This window comes from Salminus brasiliensis, chromosome 6 (assembly GCF_030463535.1).
Source record: "Salminus brasiliensis chromosome 6, fSalBra1.hap2, whole genome shotgun sequence".
Taxonomy (NCBI): Eukaryota; Metazoa; Chordata; class Actinopteri; order Characiformes; family Bryconidae; genus Salminus; species Salminus brasiliensis.
Window position 1 is genome coordinate 20,539,077 of NC_132883.1, and position 20,607 is coordinate 20,559,683.

The 20,607-nt window shown below is 42.6% G+C and overlaps 3 protein-coding genes across 4 annotated transcripts in view; 1 reads left to right on the top strand and 2 right to left on the bottom strand.

The window, feature by feature from the left end:
- The window catches only part of igsf9b (immunoglobulin superfamily, member 9b), a 39,640-nt gene extending 28,023 nt beyond the window's left edge, over nucleotides 1-11,617 (top strand). Inside the window, exons 7-22 of the mRNA XM_072681946.1 lie at nucleotides 363-504; nucleotides 923-1,068; nucleotides 1,227-1,369; nucleotides 1,461-1,601; nucleotides 1,870-1,986; nucleotides 2,133-2,283; nucleotides 2,687-2,798; nucleotides 3,081-3,256; nucleotides 3,382-3,620; nucleotides 3,716-3,800; nucleotides 3,885-4,055; nucleotides 4,438-4,474; nucleotides 5,041-8,538; nucleotides 8,685-8,854; nucleotides 8,980-9,186; nucleotides 9,891-11,617. Coding sequence (XP_072538047.1) covers nucleotides 363-504; nucleotides 923-1,068; nucleotides 1,227-1,369; nucleotides 1,461-1,601; nucleotides 1,870-1,986; nucleotides 2,133-2,283; nucleotides 2,687-2,798; nucleotides 3,081-3,256; nucleotides 3,382-3,620; nucleotides 3,716-3,800; nucleotides 3,885-4,055; nucleotides 4,438-4,474; nucleotides 5,041-8,538; nucleotides 8,685-8,854; nucleotides 8,980-9,173 — 5,522 coding nt within the window. The 3' untranslated portion in view covers nucleotides 9,174-9,186; nucleotides 9,891-11,617. The remainder of the gene's footprint in view (nucleotides 1-362; nucleotides 505-922; nucleotides 1,069-1,226; nucleotides 1,370-1,460; nucleotides 1,602-1,869; nucleotides 1,987-2,132; nucleotides 2,284-2,686; nucleotides 2,799-3,080; nucleotides 3,257-3,381; nucleotides 3,621-3,715; nucleotides 3,801-3,884; nucleotides 4,056-4,437; nucleotides 4,475-5,040; nucleotides 8,539-8,684; nucleotides 8,855-8,979; nucleotides 9,187-9,890) is intronic.
- Nucleotides 11,618-12,016: 399 nt separating this feature from the next.
- Nucleotides 12,017-16,354, bottom strand: gatd3l (glutamine amidotransferase class 1 domain containing 3, like). Its single transcript, XM_072681949.1, has 7 exons — nucleotides 14,818-16,354; nucleotides 14,587-14,639; nucleotides 14,301-14,414; nucleotides 13,929-14,060; nucleotides 13,147-13,239; nucleotides 12,833-12,998; nucleotides 12,017-12,264 (listed from the first exon to the last, which is right to left on the bottom strand). The coding sequence occupies exons 1-7, from the start codon at nucleotides 14,932-14,934 to the stop codon at nucleotides 12,130-12,132; spliced, it is 810 nt and encodes a 269-aa protein (XP_072538050.1). The 5' UTR covers nucleotides 14,935-16,354; the 3' UTR covers nucleotides 12,017-12,129.
- A 103-nt stretch (nucleotides 16,355-16,457) lies between these two features.
- LOC140557484 (coiled-coil domain-containing protein 74A) lies at nucleotides 16,458-20,593 on the bottom strand. 2 transcript variants are annotated; one of them, XM_072681948.1, is made up of 7 exons: nucleotides 19,547-20,593; nucleotides 19,356-19,400; nucleotides 19,214-19,265; nucleotides 18,931-19,111; nucleotides 17,503-17,606; nucleotides 17,333-17,392; nucleotides 16,458-17,239 (listed from the first exon to the last, which is right to left on the bottom strand). In XM_072681948.1, the coding sequence occupies exons 1-7, from the start codon at nucleotides 19,824-19,826 to the stop codon at nucleotides 17,101-17,103; spliced, it is 861 nt and encodes a 286-aa protein (XP_072538049.1). In that variant the 5' UTR covers nucleotides 19,827-20,593; the 3' UTR covers nucleotides 16,458-17,100. The 2 variants fall into 2 exon arrangements, with proteins under 2 accessions (XP_072538049.1, XP_072538048.1); XM_072681947.1 differs by having other exon boundaries at nucleotides 17,333-17,395.
- Nucleotides 20,594-20,607: the final 14 nt, after the last annotated feature.

Consider the following 20,607-nt stretch of genomic DNA (forward strand, 5'->3'; position numbering starts at 1 on the left):
CCTATTTTGACTTAAATGAAAAGTTAAAACAACCCCTTAGTATTTTTGTCCTGGTAGAAGACAAGTCAAAGTTAATTTTAGTTTAAAGCCAGCATCTTAGAAATACTAAGAACATCTGCTTTTAGAGTTACTGAATAAACAGTGCCACCTATTGCTCATACTGCTGAAGTGCACTGCCTTTATGTGGGTGATTTCTAGGACCACCATGTGCTATAGATCATCATGCAAGGAATGTAAAAGATTAGTCAAAAATCCAATGTTGCTATCTATGAATGAAAGTGAATTGTTAGCCATGACTAATCCTATGTTCAAGCTTGTAAAGTGAAACACTCTTTTGACACTCTTTCATTGGCCTTAAATAGGTCCTCCAGTTATCCTCATTTCCCCAGAGGACACCACTATGAACATGTCCCAGGATGCAGTTCTGCAGTGCCAGGCTGATGCATATCCATCTAACCTCACATATGAGTGGTGGAAAGAAGGACAAAACGTCTATCATGTTGAGTGAGTTCTAAATGCAAATGGATGATGCTGCTGTTTACTGCTCGAGTCTATACCTTATTTCACACTTATAACACGTATAGGGCCATTTTCAAGTGTATGTTTATAATAAAGAATCATCACTGAAGGTGTAATTTAGTTTAAGGCTAGCCTTAATCTGCGTCTGGGACTCCAGCCCATGGTAAAACAGTTGGTTATCTAGTAATCAAGAAGTCCAAGTCACTAATTTGACATGCAAAATTATATTAGTCCCCATCCACAAATATTCTAACACATAAAAAAAGAAATGTCTTCAGTCTACAATAGGATTTCTGAAAAACATCTCTAAAATCTCCACCCTTAAGAGCGAAAACAAAACCCTCCTTTTTTACTCCAATTACCTAAATTTGCTTTCACAGACACTGTGTTCATGTGTTCCTAGATCTCTAAAGTCTCGTGTAAAGATCCTAGTGGATGGAACCCTCCTAATTCCTGGACTAATCCCAGAAGACTCAGGGAACTACACCTGCATACCCACCAATGGGCTACTGACTCCACCCTCTGCTTCTGCCTACCTCAAAGTCAAACGTAAGTTATGTTAAAAAAAAAAAAGGTAAGGTTGCATAGAAGTATATAGAGAGGGTCAAAATGGGCAAAGAGGACTTTCATTTGTTGATGTGTCATGTAAAATTTTCTAATGAAAGGCAAGACTTATTATTTACACTCTCTCCTTCTCCCTTCTTTAGATCCTGCACGGGTGGTACGGATGCCCAGGGAGACCTACCTCCCTGTGGGTATGGGGGGGAAAATTGTGTGTCCAGTCCAAGCTGAGCCCCCCATGATATATGTCAACTGGACCAAAGATGGAAACTCTCTAGACCTGGACCAGGTACTGAGGACCTGCCCAGCCATCTGATCAGGCATCACAAACTTTATTGTTTAACACTGACGTTCTGTTGAACCTCTCTGTCTTGATTTAGTACCCAGGATGGATGGTTAATTCAGAAGGCTCTGTGTTCATAGCCACAGCCAATGATGATGCAGTAGGCATGTACACCTGCACAGCCTACAACAGCTATGGAACTATGGGTCAGTCTGAAGCCACCAAAGTTATCCTACAGGTATGGACGAATTCGTAAAGGATTGTGCGCTGTACACTTTTGTGCAGATTGGGGGTGGTTCTAGAATATAGCAATAAGCCATTAGATGGATATGCTTTATAGTCATTTTACCAGGGTTAAGTTTGTCACAGTAATACGTGACAGCCAATCGGACAGCGAGGGGGCTCTTGTCTTGTGGCTTTGTCAATCACATTTTAAAACTAAAACAATAGATTTTTAAATTAAATTATCAGTTAAAGATTGATTAACAGCCTCTTTTTTTTCATAGGATCCACCCTCATTTCAGATGTCTCCCAGGGCTGAGTACCTGCAGGAGGTAGGTAGAGAGCTGATAATCCCCTGCCAAGCACATGGAGACCCATCTCCTAATATCACTTGGGCCAAGGTGAGCACTCTAAAGAAATAAAGAAATAACTATAAAATCACAAAAACTGTAAAAGCCAACTGTAAACAACCAGTTAATATTCATTTTGAGATACAGCTGTGACTTATTCTCAAACTCACACTATCATTTCTGGTCTCATGTTACAGATTGGCGCTGCCCCTCGATCCCCATTTACTGTATTGTCCAATGGTTCTTTGGTCCTGCGTCCTCTTAGCAAAGACCACCAGGGGGCATGGGAGTGTCGTGCCACCAACCGTGTGGCCACAGTCAGCACAGGAACCATGGTGTTAGTGCTGGGTAAGTGAAGAATTCAGCTGCACATTATCTTTCCTTTAAACAGTATATGCAAGTCTATTTATTAACAATATCTGCATAATTAAACTGACACAAGAGCAAAGAAGTGGTTGTGTGCAAAGGTTTTGGTATGCACGCCTGATCATAAATTTAGTTGATTTATGAATCGAAAAAATATGTATAGCTTTTATCTGCTAATGGTAATGCATAGTTGATATATATATATATATATATATATATATATATATATATATATATATATATATATATATATATATATAGAGAGAGAGAGAGAGAGAGAGAGAGAGAGAGATTTTCAGCTTCCAAAATTTGCCAAGATCCAGTGGAATCCCCACTTCATTTATCTTCATGTGTGAACTGTTTATTCATTCACCCTCTCTCACAGGCACTAGCCCGCATGCTGCAACTGCAGTCTCTGTAGATCCAGGGATGAACCATGCTAATGTGTCCTGGGAGCCTGGCTTTGATGGAGGATATACACAGAAGTTCACCGTCTGGTCAGTGGTTTCATTTAGTTCTACATTAGCAGTGCCCAACTCCGGTCCTGGAGATTGCGGTTGCGGTTTTTGTCTTGGTCTAATGCACCTGATTCAGTCAAGGCTTTCACAAGGAGCATCTGGATATTAGATTATTGTGTTGGAACTAAACTCTGCATTAGATCTCTCATCCAGGTTTGGGCAAACCGGGTCTTCCTTTTTGTCTGTGGTGCTTCTCTTTTGACCAACTGATTGGTTAACCTTTTTAGGTTGTTGACATTGCACTGTCTTTGTGTTTCTCAGGGTGAAGCCTACTACCAGAGGGAAGCATGAATGGGCATCCCTGCCTGTGCCCACATCTAAATCCAGCCTTCTTGTTACGGGCCTACAGGCTTCTACCAGTTACCAGTTCAGCATCCTGCCCCAGAACAAGTTGGGATCTGGTCCTTTCAGTGAGATTGTCACTATCAGGACATTGGGTCAGTATAAGTGGATAGTGCCCAAGTGGACCACATTCAACATTAAGTGACATACAACATACAACATTACAGTGAGTTCTTTGCATAAGTTGTGGGTTGTGATCTCTCTTGTTTTTCACATTCAGCTCCGCCAACAGATCCACCCACGGTAGTAACTACTTTAGCAACAATACCCCCTCCTACCTCACTGTCAGTCAATCGCACTGCAGTGGGAGTGCTGCTGCGATGGTTTCCACCGTCTGTTGAGTCTCCACCAATCACAGCCTTCATCCTCCAGGCAAGACAGGAAAAGGGAGAATGGGTTACACTTGATGGAGCAGTCAACGTTAACGTTACCGAACTGATTGTGCAGGGACTAATAAGGGTAAAATTTTCAACATGTTTCTATGATGTTTATAAAACTTGGATGTAACATACAAGCACACAAATCAGTGTTGTTTATTGACTTGTTTACCACAGGATTCCACCTATGAATTGCGACTGCTCTCATGCAGAGACAAAATGATCAGTGACCCCAGTGAATCAGTCAGTATTTCTACTAAAGGTAAGTTTAGATCACAGACGTTTTTGATATTAAGTGTAAACAACAAATCATAATTAAAGTATCACAATTGTCTGTGGTCTTCAGGCATGGAGATGTACCCAGCTCCACCCAGCTTGCTGGCTTTTGTTCCTGAGCCCCTGCTGGCTGGTGTGATAGGGGGTGTGTGTTTCCTGTTTGTGGCTATCATCCTTTCACTGGTGACCGCGTGTGTCATGAGCCACAGGAGGGAGCGGCGCCACAGAAAGAGAAGAGATGGTAAAGCCAATACATAGAAAACACACTACTACTATACTCCATGCCATACAAGTGAAATATACACATTTATTTCAGGTTTAAACAATAAATAAAAAAATAAATATTGAATGTTTTTCAATAATTAGCTTATATCTATGCTTTGTTAGATCTGTAAAAAAATGTTGGTTTGGTGACATAATCATTGTCAGTTTCACACTTTCATTGAGATCATTGAGATGTTTGCATCTCTGACTAGCATGAACATACAATACTTAATGTTAATGTAATGCATTTATTTTGATTTCTTTAGGTTGATCTTGTTTTTGTCATCTCATTGTTTGATTGTTTGACTCATTCTATGTGTGGCATGATGTAAATTCTGCATCCTCCCCCAATGTTTCAGATATCCCTTCTGCCTTCCAGAAGAACTCATCTCCACAGTAAGTCTCCATCAGTGCTCTTCATGCATCATAGTCCATTTTGCCATCTGTAAAAGGTTTCTGAAAATGACCATTTAAAATGTGTTTATATGTGGCTTAAATTGCTCTATATTCTGTTTTCAGAAATGAAATTTCTTAGTTATTATATATATTTTTTTTTTACGCCCCAGAAACTGTACTATTGCATCGTCTTGTAACTGTACCATCTGTTATCTTTTTTTTTTTCTTGCTGAGATCAGAAACGCATGTAGAAACAATACATGTACTGTCTGTAGCATCAATGCAATATGTCATTTAGGCTACATACTACAGTTATTTGTACAAGCTCAAAGTATTCTATGGAGATTTAAGCTTTCTCAGTTGATAGCATAAGAATTCATAGATCATGTACTGAATGTAATTTCCACTTAACCAGAAGTACTATATGTATAGCATTAATTAATGTATAGCATTCCAGTACAGCTGGAAGATTTATTTTAAGTTATATATATCAAGCATACCTGCTTATTGTTTTCATGTATATTGTTATATTATAATATAACAAGCATGTTTTTTTCTCCTCTCAGAGCTCGCTCGCCTACTGACAGCCCCGACAGCATGTTGAAGATGAAGCTGTGCCCTCCCCTCAACTTTTTCCCCAACTCCTCGTCCTCTGACCGCTCAGATCGTAGCTCCTTCGACAAGGGCAGCCGAAGCGAGTATCAGGATCAGAAGAAGCAGCTCCTTTCCTCGTCTTCTCCACCCCCACGTTACACTCTCTTTGAGAGCCATCTTGGCGGCTCCCCGTCCCCAACGTCTGCCATTGAGTCCATATCCAGAGGACCTGATGGGCGCTTCATTGTACAGCCACACCCAGAAGTTTCCACACCAATGCACATTAAAAAGAACCTCAAAAAGGAATTCCCTCAGTCCCCTGGCAGAGGCAGTGGCTCTTTCAGAGATTCCCCCAAGTCCAACTCGGTTAACTTGCAGAAGGATACGAGACAAGAGCCACCACCAGGTCTGGCTGTAGACTCTGCAGACCCAGAAAGGCCCGCACACTCCCCAGGCAGGGTAAAAGCAATGGCCAGAAACTTTTCCCGCCATGGTTGCTTTTACTCAGACGAGGAGCAGGGCTGCTCAGAGGCTCTTCTGGAGAGGGCAAGCTTCTACTCGGACTGCAGCGAGAACAGAGCTCGTGACTCGCTGAAAAAGTACTGCCTCCCGAACCATAGGGAGGACATCTTCCCTAGCCTAACCAAGAGAGCCCGTGTTCTAGAGAGGGAGAGACTGTTGCACCAGGCTGGTTACCAGCCAATGGAGCGAGACAGCCAGCTGACTGAACCTAGCACCATGGTTTCTCACTTGGCAAGTGAACAACAGAGGGACAACCTTAGCAAGTGTCTAAGGCTAGTGAAGGAGCGAGAGAAGATGGAGAGGGAGCTGGAGAACTACACTATCAGCCGCCGGGCACAAGAGTGTGAAAAGGAGCAAAGGCGTGCCAAATCAGCCAGCCCTCTAAGAAGATGGGCAGGGGCTGAGTCAGATGACCCTGTTTGGAAACCTCAGGACATCCAGCTTCGTCAAAAAACACAGAGACCCAGCAGTCTAGCGCAGCGAGTTTCAGACTATCGAAGGGGTTGTTATTTTGGCAACACCAGCAGTCCCATGGAGGAAGTACTCCCCTCCTCCTCCTCCTCCTCTTACATTCATTGGGACATCAGTCCTGTGACCTCACCTACCAACCAGGTGCCTATGCAAACCCTCTCTGAGGGAAACACACCTTGCTCCTTGCAACCAGAAACACCTTTAAGGGGGCTAGTGGATATGCAGGAGTCTATAGTAGAAGAAGACTTTTCACCAGTCACACAGCACACTTCCCTCTCACTCCTCTCCCAAAGAAGAAACAGTCCCTCTCCGTGTGGGTCTAACCTGGGCAAGGTGCGGGTCAGATGCCCAGAGAGAACAACAGAGAGGGAGCGGGAATCTTTCTGCTCAAGGACTATGGCAGATGAAGGCTGGAGGAAAGGCAGAGAAATAGAAACACAAGCAACTGTGTCTATGTCTACATGTGCTTCTCCTTGTAGTGCTCAGCCATCTGAGATGCCATTTGAGAGAACACAACACACTTTAGCAGAAAGAGACAGAGTAAGAAGCTCTTATCACTACCCCAAATCCAGCACTCACACAGATGACCCAAACCTTAATCACAAAGGAAAGCTGAGCCACAGTCCCTCTGGTTGCTCCACCCTTCCCTATGACCATCACAAAACAGGGGCCAAAGCAAAAGTGCGAGGGAGTGAGAGCAAAGCTGGAGATGAGGGCAGCTCCTCATCTCTGCAGCCTGAGGGAGAGAAGGAGGGTATTAGGGCTCGTTCCCGCAAGAGTGACAAATGCGTCTTTAGTGACAGCCCCAGCCGTATTTCTCCTCTGACCCTTGAGAATGAGGCAGATAGTGATCAGTCTAATTTCTCCATTGCTAGAATGTCAGAATCATTAAAAGCCAAGATTGTCCCACAGCCGTCCAGGGCATCTCCTCTGCAAACCAGCACTATCCTGGAGTATTTGAGCCTTCCAGGCTTCATAGAAATGAGCGTAGATGAGCCTATTGAGGAGAGTCAGTCAGCAGAATCAACCTGGCCCAACACAGAGCCAGAAAATGGGACTCTGTTGAGAGGTGAACCTGATGTGGTCCCTAAGAACTGGGAAAATCATGGTCTGGACAACTTAGAGGTTAATGAGGTTAATGATAGTCATCAAAGCAGTGTTTTGGTGGACATCCAAACTTCAGTAATTCCTTCAGTTATTTCAGGTCATTCTAAACCTGAAAATGTACATAATTCCAAACCATGTCCAGAGCTGGTATACAGAGATGTCAATACAAAATCAGAGCCATCAGAGACAAATAGGAGATCTGCACAGGTTTTAGTTCATGAAGAAAGGAGTTCTCAGCCATTGCTGTCTCAAAAAAGACCAGGTTCTGATAACCACCAATCAACCCAGATGAACCCAGCACAGACCCTAGCGAATACTGCAAAAAGTGTGGCATCGGTATTCTCCAGTAATCAGGGCGAAAAAATAGCAGAATTGGTATCAGAACAATCTCAAACATCACAGGATAACGTGACTAACAGAAGCACTATTCAGGATCACACAACTAACAGAATAACCTCACGGATCCCTCAAGCTCCCGTGCCTTTCATGAAAAAATCAATTAGCATTGGCCCATGTAGAACCCTTTCTGGCATGGGGCAGCCTCGTCCATTCCTTAAAAAATCCATTAGTTTAGGCTCTCAGAGGTGGGAGCATTACGAAACCCCCAGGACTTATGTCTCTGAGACCTGTTATAGAGATGAGTTCCCTCATCCAGATGTAAGAGTGAAGGCCTACAGTTTGGGTCGCACACCTACAAGCTCTTACTCTAGACCTGGTCCTTCATGGCAAGGGGGCGTTCCCTTTCAACCACCCAGTAGTTGCAGGGAACGACCATACATGACCCCCTCTTACCTCTCACATGCCCATGTCCCTCAAGTCCCAGATCCCCCGAAACCCACAGAACCTCAGAGATGTGAGTCAGATCCACGTCGACAGGCCACAGCATTTCCAGAATCATCCAGATACCCACTGTCATATCGAGAAACCCTAAGATCTATTCAGCATAAGTATGTACCCCATGCTCTCCCTCGACCCTTGGGCCTGCCTAGACCAGTAGTGAGGGAATATATTCGTCCGGTAGATTCTAGAAGAGGTATTCTGAGACCTTTCTTGCCTAGGGGTTACAGCTGGCCCTCTCCATGTCAACCAGCCTTTCCCCCACGGGAACATGATGTTCACATGGAGCTATATGGAGGGGTGGGCATAGGAAAATGCAGCACAGATATTGAGGTCAGGGACAGTAGAGCAGAGGGTGGCCGAGCCAGTTATGCTAGCCAGAGCAGTGGTAGGGGGAGCGTGGGGCCTTATGGGCATGCGCACCTCCGCCAGTCCATCTCCATCACTCCTACTTTACTTAGCTCTCCAGAGACCACTGAGGAAAGTGAGAGGCACAAGACAGAGTCGGACCTGCGAGTGCAGAGGTCAAAAAGGTGAAAATGACGCACAAACATCTCAGAGGGGTGACCTCACAGATGCACAGATTTGCACACATTTGTCCATATATTATTTTTACGCATTCAAACCAAAAACCCCCCTCCACATATTGTGTATGTTTTATTGTGTATTCTGTGTGTAGAAGAAACACATCAGTAGATGAGAGTTATGAATGGGATGCTACTGAGTGCCCAGTGGGTGCTGACCTCCTGGAGGCCATGAAAATGGAGCAGGCTGGTGGGGGGAGAGGCAGAGAACCTAGACGAGATCGGCCCCGCTCCACCACTGGCCTCCAGGACCTGCAGGAGAAAGGTGAGAGTCCGAGTGCTCCTTATTCTCCAAATTATGTGTATTTACACTCCACCTACTCCACTGACCTCCTCCTTCCTACCCTCTCATTTCTTCTTTCCTTTCGCCTACCACTACTCTCCTCTTAGGCCCACACTCCTCTATCAGTCTTCCCCCGATGCCCCATCCTCCTCCACGCCAGTATGGTCGCTCCCTTAGTGAAGCTCGCTTCAACGCTCTGAGACAGGAGTTCCAGGAGTACCGCAGAGCCCAGGAATCCTCCTCCCGAGGCCCCTGTCTTCCCCCTGACCCTGACTCTGACTCAAGCTCCGCCCTGCTCTAAGAGCCCCACCTCGGTCCGTTACCTTCCACCTCACCTCTTTAACCACTGACCATAAAAGCAACAGGCAATCAAATTCAGACAGCTTTCCCTTATCCGAAATGTAGCTGGTCAGCCAAGACATGGTTGATGGCTGAAGTTAGCTTCTTTAGATTTGCACCACAGAAACAGTTGGCTAATGTGGCCAAAAAGTAACGGAAGCATATGTACACCAATTGTATCTTTCAAACTGCATATCTAATTATTAATTACTTACCTGTAGTGTGTAATTACACAAACCTGATAACAAAAGTCTAGTAATGGGCCTCACTACATGGAAATGCGATCTCAGATAGAAAATACATTTTCTCCATTTTTATAGATAAAAGTTGTTATACCAGTAAGTGTTATACTGTGCCAGAAGCCTCTTTGTAAGAATTAAGTAAGAATTCTAAGTAAGAATTACTTATCTTTTCAGTAAAACTAAAGATGCAGACAACTTCAGACAACCTTGATAGTTCCCTCTCCATGTTTGCATTTGGTGTAAAGGGAAAATTAACAAACCACTTTTCACATCAAGTTCATTAACGATTTGATGTATGTAGTGGATTTGATTTGCCTAATGTTTTCAATGGCACTCTACTGACCATGCCATCCTATTAAGTATTCATTCATCATTTATGCATATTGTGCTGTTGAAGATATTGCTCTGACAGTAAACCTTGGTATTTTGCCTTTCAGAAACTCCAGAGGAAGGAGACACATAGCTTTTAAGTCCAACCCTGTTGTGGCTGGGAATACGGATTCCCAAAACCATGATAACTTGGCACTCCTTCGTTTAATGCTCGGACCTAAAAATGGAACTTTTTGCTAAATGTTGCTAAATGTGCATAAAAAACAAGATTCTAATAAGATCAGAAATCAGATAAGCTCATGTGCTCAGTTGCATTAGCCTTTTTTTTGCCATGACAGAAAATGCTGGATATGCAATACCACAAAGTCAAGATACACTGCAGCTGGAGAGAGTAAAAGCTGCATCAGTGCAGTTGACCAAAAACATTCAAATAATGTATTGGTGCACATTTTTTTCTTTCTAAAGCATTTTTCACTGTGACATTCATGGAAAAGCCTTGAATAAAATCCTAGCATTGAGGTATGCTACAATGTTGCCTAAACCAAAACTTCACAGAAACCACAGTGGCTGTACAACATGACCGTGTGCTTGGACAATCAGGTTTTCTAGCCTAAAATTTGAGATCAGTTGTAACTGCCTCCAGTGTTTTGGTACACATGAAGAATGGCTGAGTCTTCAGTACCGGCTAAAGGTAAGCTTTAATATGGTTCAAAGCTAATATACCTGAAAGCAGTCCATTCACCCAAACTGTTACATTCTCAAAAGTGTTTTATGGTTCAGTGTCTGACCTTTTTGTTGACCACAGTCCTTTGCAGATGAAATGTTAAAAGATTGATTTGAAATGATTGATTTGCAACCACTCCATATTGTGTAGCAGTTACTGTGTGATAACAGTACATTCATAAAGACTACATGAAATCTTCCTTGGCTTGAGAAGAACTATAAGGAACAAACTGAATAAGCTATTGTGGCGTATTGCCAAATGTTTTTTTGTTTTGTTTTTTCCAATGATGAGACTATCAAAATATGGACACTTGTGTCTTTCTCTCATGGTAAAATGACTGGCTTAAAAAGATTTTACTGAAACAGTGCAGAAAATGTGCTTTACCCACTCTTAAACTTTCATTTAAGGGATATTTCTTCACCGGCTTTCTAAGGTGGCATGTTTCTGTTACAATGGAGCTGTAATGCCTCTTTCTCCTATTACACAAAAAAGGAATCATTGCAGTTGCAGGAATTCCTGATTAGGGTACAGTGTTTAACTCTGTTTATTGCCCCAGCATTTTCTTCTTTAATAAAAGCTGAAATTTGAGACAGTCATTGCCTTTAATGGGGAAAGATAACAATAGACCTAGTTATAGACTGCTTCAGAACTTGTTCAGTGCCTCATATAAGTTTGCAAGTGTCATCTCCAAGTTAAACTGAAGTTTGTTGTGTTGCTTTGTCATATTGCTCAGTAAGCCACAATTTCTTTGTAGTTTTGCTGCCATGATGAACTTGGAGAGAATCTGAACTGGAAGGAGTTCAGAGTAAATGGCAGAAACCCTCATTGCCACCTGCTTTCCCAAATTTGAAATATTTTCCTTCTACACTAAGAATTGAGTTGGCTTTTGATGTATATTTATTTCATGATTACAGAACATATAAAAAGCATATGACAAAGGCAACTGTTTACATGAACTCTCCATGTCAATGTGAATGGTAAATTGTGAACAGTCCTCACGTTGCTGGTGATATGTTGTCTTGTTGCTTATTGTTGGTCTGTACTAAGTGTTTGTATATACAGTATTTTGTCAATAGTTTCTCATTTCAATTTTTTTCTCAGATTGTTTTTGTGTTTGTTTTAGATTATAAGAAAAAAATCTATCAAATATTTAAAAGAATTCTGTACATTTTGTAAAACAAGATTGTTTTTTTCAAAGATGATTTTCCAGTTTTGTACAAATTGGTAAAAAGAAAAAGGCTGATTTTTGTATCTGTTGTTTCATTTTTATCACTGTGTTCACTGTTATTTTTTATATGTTTTTATTAAATAAATGGACTTTATTTACTGAACATTTATTGTGTCATTCGTTTTAAAGCACCTTTATAATGAGGACATTTCTGAACGTTCGAACCGTAGTAAGTTACGCAGTTCTTTAGAGCACAGCACCGTAAGACATCTTCATTTGTTTAACAAAAAAATCCAAACACACACATACCATAGTACAACACAGACAACCTGCATTGTATGCTTATTTTATTTACTCTCTGTATGCCTGCATTGCCTGCAGGATCAGGTCAACCTAAAGTTTCAGCTCTTTTTTTTTTTTTTTTTAAAGCCTTCCACTGCATTTCTTGCAGGACTCACTTTGAGGTCATGCGCATGACATGCTTGACCATGTTTCCAATGCCGTCGAAGATGTAGTGGTAATGGTAGTCTGTCTCCCACATGAAGGTTGGGGTGCTGATCACCTTGTTCTTCTCGTCCACATAGGCCTCGTGAAAGAAAGTTAAGGAAGATCAAAGATTTGTGGCTGAGAAAGGAAAACACCATGAAGCAAATAAATCGAGGTCAGATCTGCCATCCATATACCTTAACTGCTTCTGACTGTTCTGATAACTCTTAGAAAATATTATAGTAACTGTAAGAAGTAAACATGCATATTTTAATATGCTTATGCATAGTAAACTGCACATTACCATAAAACACCACAGCCTGCAAGATTCTCTGTGTATACTAGGGATGCACCGATCCAGCTTTTTCAGTTCCAATACCGATACATAAACTTTGCATATCAGCCAATACCCGATACCAGTTTGATACCATTGCTATGTTAATAGATCGTATACCTCACCATGTGGGAGAGACAACAAATTTAAAGTGAAAGGATCGGTTCCATGGATCGGCCTAATTATCCGGTACCCGATCCAGCTAATTCTGTTAATATCGGGATCGATTTCCAATCCTAATATGGGATTGGTGCGTCCCAAGTGTATACCATCCATATCCCTTTAATAATGCTTTTTTCTTCCATCTCACTCTATCCCTGTGTCTTAGTCAGGATATGTAAGGCTCGCGGATGTTGTGGCGAGCCCCCATGCTCTTGACAGCCTGCACCATGTTGGTGTTGGGCCAGCGTCCCCAGCGACTGCTCTCATCCCGCTCGTAACCCATGGTGACCTCCAGATTTGGCAGCACCCGGCAGGCCAGCAGAGGAGACATGCTGGACAAACTGTGAGAGACAAAAGTACAGCAAATAGCTCACATCCATGCCCAGGAGCAGAACTTCAGCACGAGTAAAATGTCATTAAGATCTCATTCCAGGACCCATAAGTATTGACATATCTTTCCAGGACTTTATCACTTAGGCATCCAATTACCCAATTGGTTTGCGTGAACGGTGGAATTCCTTCAGGATCCTCTCCACGTCGTTGTGAAGCTTGCAGTCTTTGCCATCCTTGTTAAAGCTGGATCTGCTCACACATGAGATGAAAGAGCTTAAAAACATTAATCCAATCAAGGGACGATATCACATGTTATGATCCATGGGAATGCAAATATCAGAAGACACACAGGCTGAGCTGAGAGACTACTTCTGTCTACTGAGTTGACCTACATTTTAGGCTACGTGACTGTGCCCATGTGCATGACCATTCTCCAAATCACCTAACCAAGCTTCAAAATAACTTCAAAATAACACAGCCTGCCCTTCTCTGTGAGAGACTTAGGGAAGGCTTGTCTTTTGTCTGTATTTACACCAAGGTCTTATCCATATGTTTGTTGATACTAATGCCTGTAAAGAAGCTTAGATTCCCAGGAATAGAGGCTTGGATCGTAGATCTGATTCAGGACAGACAAACTAAAGATGTCAATCTGTGGGATGAAGTTGGCTTTTGCCAACTAGGGTAATAGAGACTTTTTCTGAACTGAAGTGGCATCCGCTCAACGTTTCCCTTCCTTGCGTTTCTCTTTCTCCTTTTTGTGCACGACACTAAAACATAGTGTGCTAACTGTGTCCCATCCTTGAAGCCGTCTTGCATGTTCTATTGCCTGCATTTAGTCCCTGAATACAATTTAATGACTGATCTTTAAATATGGATGGATCTTTTTCTTTAATAAGTTAATAATCCCACTCCCTCCTCTCCCTCTGTCTCTCTCTTACAGGTTCTTGACAATGCCGTGGCCTCCAGGAAAGATGACGGCATCAAAGCTGTTGACATCCAGCCTGGAAAGGTCCTGCATCTGCATCATGCCCTGACCGTGGCTGAAGCGGGCAGACTCCATCATCATGTTCCTGCAGCAGGACGCATGGGCCAGGAGTCAGCAGTTCATCAAAACACAGCTCACTTTCAAACGGTATCATCTTAGACAGCACACAGCAGTAATTCCTCTGTAGTAGCTTCTGACATCATGATGATTGGTGCCTGATGACACCAGAGATATCCTACTGTGTTGAAAGTGCTGTGTAAGGGGAAAAGGCACAGATGTGGAGAGTAAAAGGCAGGAGTTATCCATAAACCACTGGCAGACGCACCTGTTCTCTCCAGAGGAGGGCTGCATCTTCATGTGGTCCATGACATGCATCTGCTGCTGGTTGGGAGCGAAGATCTGAAAGCGTGCACCGTTACGGCTCAAGTGATACATGGTGCTACAAAGAAAAAGTGCCTTGGTTACATCCTGAACTTGATTGCACTGTACACTCAGCCTTGCATTCACTATTACATTTGCACCTATTGCTCTGCAGTGACTACAGCCTTACTGTGCTAGGTTCTTATTTGTTAGCTAGTCATATAGAGTGTAGTGTAGTTTCGTATACTCACTACGCAGCCTCATGAACATCGGTTCCATCCCACCAGCCACATCCAGAGAACACCTACCCAGCAAAAATGTGCATTTTACACATCCCATTTCCAGCTGACTTGCTACTCATCCACAAGACATTTTCAGTTGTATTATATCTGTCCTATACAGCTTGTACAGAATTACATGCAGCTATCGCTGTTTGTTGGTTAGTTTCTTGCCAACAGCAGTTATCAATCTAGAGAACTTACCACAGCAACATTGGTATTCCCCCAGTTTCCCCAGTCCCCCTGGTGCACCAGGCAAGCGGGCTGGCGGCTCAGCACAGCTGCAGCTTGCTTTAAGAGTAGAGCCCTTGATGCCAACATGGTCAAGTTCTCTGGCTCAGAGCACACAGGTCAATCCAAAGAGCGGCGGGATGGTCGACCCAACAAAGTCCTGCAGACAGACGTAGCCCTCTTCCACTCTGGACCAGGTGGAAGTCTTTTATACCAACGCTGCATCTGCAGAGACGTCACTTCCTAAGCTTAAATTCTGAGAAGATAAGATTCTTTGTGGGAGCAAACCTTTTTCCTTTCTTCATCACCTCTCTAATAATACCTGCTTCCATTATCTTATTACCTTAAGTCATTTGGCCACCGGCACCAACGCCACAAGCATTGCGATAACAGAATGACCATGAACCGCTTTCAACCCTGAACTGGACATGACTGTCTGAACTGTCCAGCACTCTGGACATCAAGGTTATCCTACAGGCAGTCCTATAGGCTCTAGGCTCTTTAACTGCAACAAGCTGTCGGGATCTGAGAGAATGGTGAGGAAAAGTACCGCTGCCTCACGCCAACGGCGATTTGAGGACTGTGTACTGTTACTGTGTAACACAGTAATTGGATAATGTGGTATATTCTCATTTCATCTTCAAATGTCTGCCATCGGATGTTTGTTGGCAAAGAATTTCTTTCTCTGATATGGGGAGGGGGGGTGCTTAACACCTTATCTTATCTCTTAAGTGAAAGATTTCACTATATATTTATATATTTGCCATTATTTGAAACAACGAATACTGGATATTTTCTGCTAATAATGGAGTAAAATGCCTAGAAAGCCGAACTAACTTCATGAATCTGTGCATGAATGTCTGGGAGTTAGAGTAAATGTGATAGCTGCCCTCTAAAGCCCATTACTTAAATAAGGCTCTTAGTTTCAGTAATACCATGTGTTGTCTACTGGTGCTGAAGGCAGTGATCCAAGAGGCCAAGAAGTTGGCCAAGATATTCTAGAGCAGGATAAGCTTAAGGCAGTTTTCTTCATTTTTGCATGTCTGATTTAAATCGAAACACTTAATGTAGACCCTTTTAAAGTACGCACAAAAAAAATTCTTAATGATTTAAAAAAAAAATGGTTCAAATGATTCGTGTCTTGTGATGCTTTAAGTCCAAGGAACTAACAGCTAACAAAAAAACAACAAAAAGACAGAATTCATTGCTGAGATCATAAATAAATAATCATAATGCATTATATTTGTGAACTTGTGAGCTGCTCTGTCATCTATTTCTATTTTAACAGCGAGATTTTTGTATTTTTTCTTCATGTGACTTTTACGCACCACTGTCGCAGAGGTCAAGGAGTTGTTACGAGAGACTGAATGGTCACTCTGGCTCAAAGGTCTAACAGGCTCTCGGGCCCTGTCCACTCTGAGTTAAAGCAGGCCTGCTTTAGGTGACTGACCAGCTTAGCTCATGTCTGGCTTGGGCTTTTGGCTGCCTCTGTGGAAAGGATCTTATGTGGTTTGTTGGGGGGTGGGGGACATATGGTCAATACTATGAAAGCACTTGTTCACACCTCATTTCACTCCACTCAGTGGTTAAACAGCAGTCTGAACACAACTACATACGTTTGTATTAAGTCTTTAATCACAACCAGCGGGGCCCTTAAAGTCACTCTGCAGGTTTCTGAAACTTAGCCAGGTTGGAATGGGCAAGCACAGTTCTTTTCCACATCCAAGTGAAAGTATGCATTTCCCCTCTTCTGCATTGCAAAGACAAGAAGTAGTCCAGACAAAGCCTGTAACTAAATCATTAAAGCATTTAGATTAAGTCACCAAACCACGGTTAAGTCAGTCTTGTTTACCGTCCAGGGCATAAGACCACATTCCAGGCTCACAGTGAATTTTGTAATTACAAGTCTGTCAAAACATAAGTCCATCAGTGCGGCCTCCTGCTGTATTTAGTGTCTCAAAGCCCTAATAAACTGGATTTAGCAGCATGTCAAGGGTCACTTACTATGGCTTACACGCTATACAGAAAACAAACCAAAGAGATGTCCACTCACATCAAAAGTTCCAAAATAAAGGCAAGTTCATTTCCTTTAACTTGCAAAATAGTTGGTTTCTACACTGAGAAGCAGAAAAAACTGAACTCTGAATGGTGGCACAGTGCAAGAGATCAAACCTAACATTTCATGATAAAAAAAAAATATGAGGTCAGATTTCTCCACAAATGCAGCAGGATCTTTACTGTAACACTGATCCACAGCTAGGAGTTGACCGCTCGCCTGAGGCGCGTTTTGTGCACGTCCTGAGCTCGTTTCTGCCTTTCTGTCATACTGCTGCGCAGGCTCTGCCTGATGGCTGGTAGAATGACCTTCTGTCTCACACAGGCTTGGCTGGGCTGTCTACAACAATGGAATAAAAAAAATGATTAGTTATAAGAATACCTAAATTAAAGCCTTTACATCATATAAGAGAAGAAGTAAAGATAAACCTACTGTATTTTTGGCAAGGGCTTGAGAGGTAGTTTTGGAAAGTAGTTTTGCTCCATTTCACCACTGCTGGAAGCAAGGAATTAAGAATAGTATTAGTAGAACATTTGTCAATGAGCGATTGGCCCAAAATGCCATATAGCAAAGGTGACATGAAGGACAAGAGCAGAGATCACCTGGTGATGTCTGAGAGGTAGGTCTTTGTTTGAGTGTAAACTTCAGGTGACGGTTTCTTTTTGTTCAAGGTAATGTCTCTAAGAACAGCCTTCACTCGCAACAGCTGGAGGAAAATATACAAAGTTATACCAAGGATTACTCAATGCTCATCATTTGGACTTTCTTAGAAGAATACTCCAGGGGGAATTTCGCAAAGTAGGATTAACAGGTTTAACTGGATAACGCAAGCCCAAAATCCAGCAGGTCCAATAGAAAGAGAGTTGAGGTAGATTTCTATTGGACAATCATAAACTTTGGGCTTACGTTATCTTAATAACCTTAGCTTTGTCACTGTGCACTGTAAAAAATCTGTTGACGGACAAGGTTGGTGATTATACGGCATTTTACTGATCGTCATAATTATGATTATGATATGAATTATGATGTGGCTGAAAATGCTTTTGGTGTGTTTACTCAGCGTTCTCTTCCCCTTTTTTCATTGTTAACTTACCTTAGGATTAAGAACTGCCTCAATCATATGGTGTCTCCAGAGTAGGGGACTCCTAACCATGAAGCTCTGTGGCATTTCTGAGATTTAATCTGATGATCACCTTTCTCTTGACAATCAAGCAGTTAGACAGTTGTGCCACTCATTGCTGATTACAGAACAGAGCGGTTTATTAGGAACAACTCTACACCCACTCGTTCATGTATTGTGTGGCAGCAGTATAATGTATACAATCATGCAGATACAGGCCAGCAGTTTCAGGTAATGTTCAAATCAAACATCTTAATGAAGAAAAAATGGCATTACTGGTCATGCCAGACGAGCTGGGTTCTACTGATATCCTGGGATTATAAACCAGCTTTTGGTTTAACTACAACGATGTAAGAAAGAAAGAAAAAGGAAAAACAGGCAAGCCTAGTTTTACAGGCCGACACTGACTACATAAAATTGTCAACGGCATTTCAACAATGAGGAGTTTGGAATCAAAATGTACTTTGCACTTTATTCTGAAAAAGGTGCTATTATATTTAATGTGCCATTTCATGTGACTCTGCCTGGTAAAGGACTCAATTCTTGCCCTCAGAGTCTTAATATGTAGACCACACATTTACTAGGTATTAGGCCCAGGACCACATGAACATAGCTATGCTGGGTGATACAAGCAGCTGGCACAGTAGTGATGTTAAGTCGTCAAACGACATATACACGAGCATATAATTCAGTACTGAATTTAGGGTTTATTTAGGGGTAGTACTTAAAAGGGTTATACACTGAATTTAGGAGTAGTTTATATTATAAATGACTGACAGGTTTTCTGTTCTCTGTTACTTTCCAAGTACTGGATACATGTCCAAATATTCCTGGAATGCCGGATCCTAGAATATTCCATAGACGAGCAGGTGTGACATTAAGTAAGTCACAACGGAGAGAAACTCCATACCTCCTGAGACTGTAAGGTGTTGGTGTTGTAGAGTTGCCGGATGATGGCCTCACACTCCTGTAGAGTTGGGGTGTGTGGAGGCCTGGACTGGCCACTGTGGATCTTCAGAGGAAGCAGTGATGTGATGGCTCCTCCACAATGGTCTGCACTATAATCTGCAGCCTTCAGCTTCTCTTCAGAGCTTAAGCAGGTCAAGACAAACGAGAATAAGTGGATTTGGTGATTTGATGAGGTCACTCATGGATATTTCCTGCTTTTCAAGCACAAAATAGGAAACCGTTACCTGATGACAGCGGTCTGAGACTGCTTTTCCTGTAAACCATCAGCGCTGGACTCTAATAAGAAAGACCCCATTTAGTGTAGTTCTCGATTGACAGCTTGCTTTTTTTTTGTTTTAAATGTTTTACGTTATATGTGTACTGTACCCCTTGAGGCTTGATGCGAGTCCATGATCAGTCGATAGTGTAACTCTGTAAAGACAAAGAAAAAAAGGCAACCTATTCATGAACAGGGCAAGTGTGCCACCTACAGTGCCTGCATTCATATAGACTCCAAATACAATGCACCTGTCTAATGCTAATCCATCTGCTGCATGGTGTCTACAAACCTGACCTACCTTTATTAGTGCGTTTCAGACCTTCGATTTCTTCGTGCAGTTTCTCCAGTGTGCTTTTGTGAGTTTGCTGGAGGAACAGGATGTCCTTCTCCAGTGAGGCCACCCGTGATCCATCCATCCGTGCTTTGCTGTGGTCAGTCTTTTGGCTCTCCCTGACTGATTCTGGGCCTTCATGTACACAGTCAGAGGGAAACATTCTGGGGTAACGGGCCCTGTCTAGTATCCCAACCCTAGTCCAGCTGGGGAGATTCCTCAGCGGTGGGAGATTGCTTGTGGACATAATGTTAGCTAGCTCAATAATGCGAAACCCCTAAACGACCGAATAACTTCTAGCTATCTACATCCAGTCATTTTCTTCATATGTGTCCCATATGCATGAAGCCGAACAGAGCCAGCTATGATCCTCATACTAACTTCTCCAAGGCACATTTCCCCACACTTTTAAAAAGGAAACAGAGGTTTTCTGGGCACTGTAGTCAGTAGGTACATGGCAACAACGTTAATAATGAGTAAACAACGAACTCTGCTAGCTAGCTAAGTAAGGTAGCGCTAGCAGGTTTGCCGTTTTAGCCTAAGCTAGCTATAGCTGACTGGAAGACTAGCCAGACACTCACTAGCGCTAGCTAGCTACCTGTACAAGACTATTTGCGTATCCTTGCGGAACACACACCTCGACGACCGCAATACAAACCCATTAGCTAGCTGGGTGTACTCATAAAACCCATGTTAGCTATCTACATTTGTTAGCTAGAGAACATCTGTGCTGAAAACACTGAACATCAGCGGCAGAAAGCCGCAGGTCGCTGCAGTTCTCGCTGTGGCCCAAGCGTTGCCATAACAACAGCGAGGCACACCGAGGACTGCTTCTCAACGTCAGTCCTCAAATAGTTACATAGTCCTTAATAACTCTTTATTATTAAACTGTTTTATTTGCTCGAATTGTTATTTTTTTACGTAAAAAAAAAAATCCGCCTGTCAGTCTTTCAACGTTCATCGTTGGTGGTGTTGGGTGAATGGTAATACCGTCGTCGTTGCTCTAAGAAGTTAGCCAGCTACAGGAC

What these genes read in the sequence shown, in the direction of transcription:
- gatd3l (XM_072681949.1), bottom strand. Translation starts at nt 14,934, where the DNA reads ATGTTGGCATCAAGGGCTCTACTCTTAAAGCAAGCTGCAGCTGTGCTG. An exon ending in CACGGCATTGTCAAGAACCT is followed by an intron (nt 13,240 to 13,928) that starts GTAAGAGAGAGA and finishes ATGTGTGAGCAG; the next exon opens with ATCCAGCTTTAACAAGGATG. An exon ending in ACAACATCCGCGAGCCTTAC is followed by an intron (nt 12,265 to 12,832) that starts ATATCCTGACTA and finishes ACTTTCTTTCAC; the next exon opens with GAGGCCTATGTGGACGAGAA.
- LOC140557484 (XM_072681947.1), bottom strand. Translation starts at nt 19,826, where the DNA reads ATGTCCACAAGCAATCTCCCACCGCTGAGGAATCTCCCCAGCTGGACT. An exon ending in CTCGCATCAAGCCTCAAGGG is followed by an intron (nt 19,266 to 19,355) that starts GTACAGTACACA and finishes CTTTCTTATTAG; the next exon opens with AGTCCAGCGCTGATGGTTTA. An exon ending in AAGCCCTTGCCAAAAATACA is followed by an intron (nt 17,240 to 17,332) that starts GTAGGTTTATCT and finishes CCATTGTTGTAG; the next exon opens with ACAGCCCAGCCAAGCCTGTG.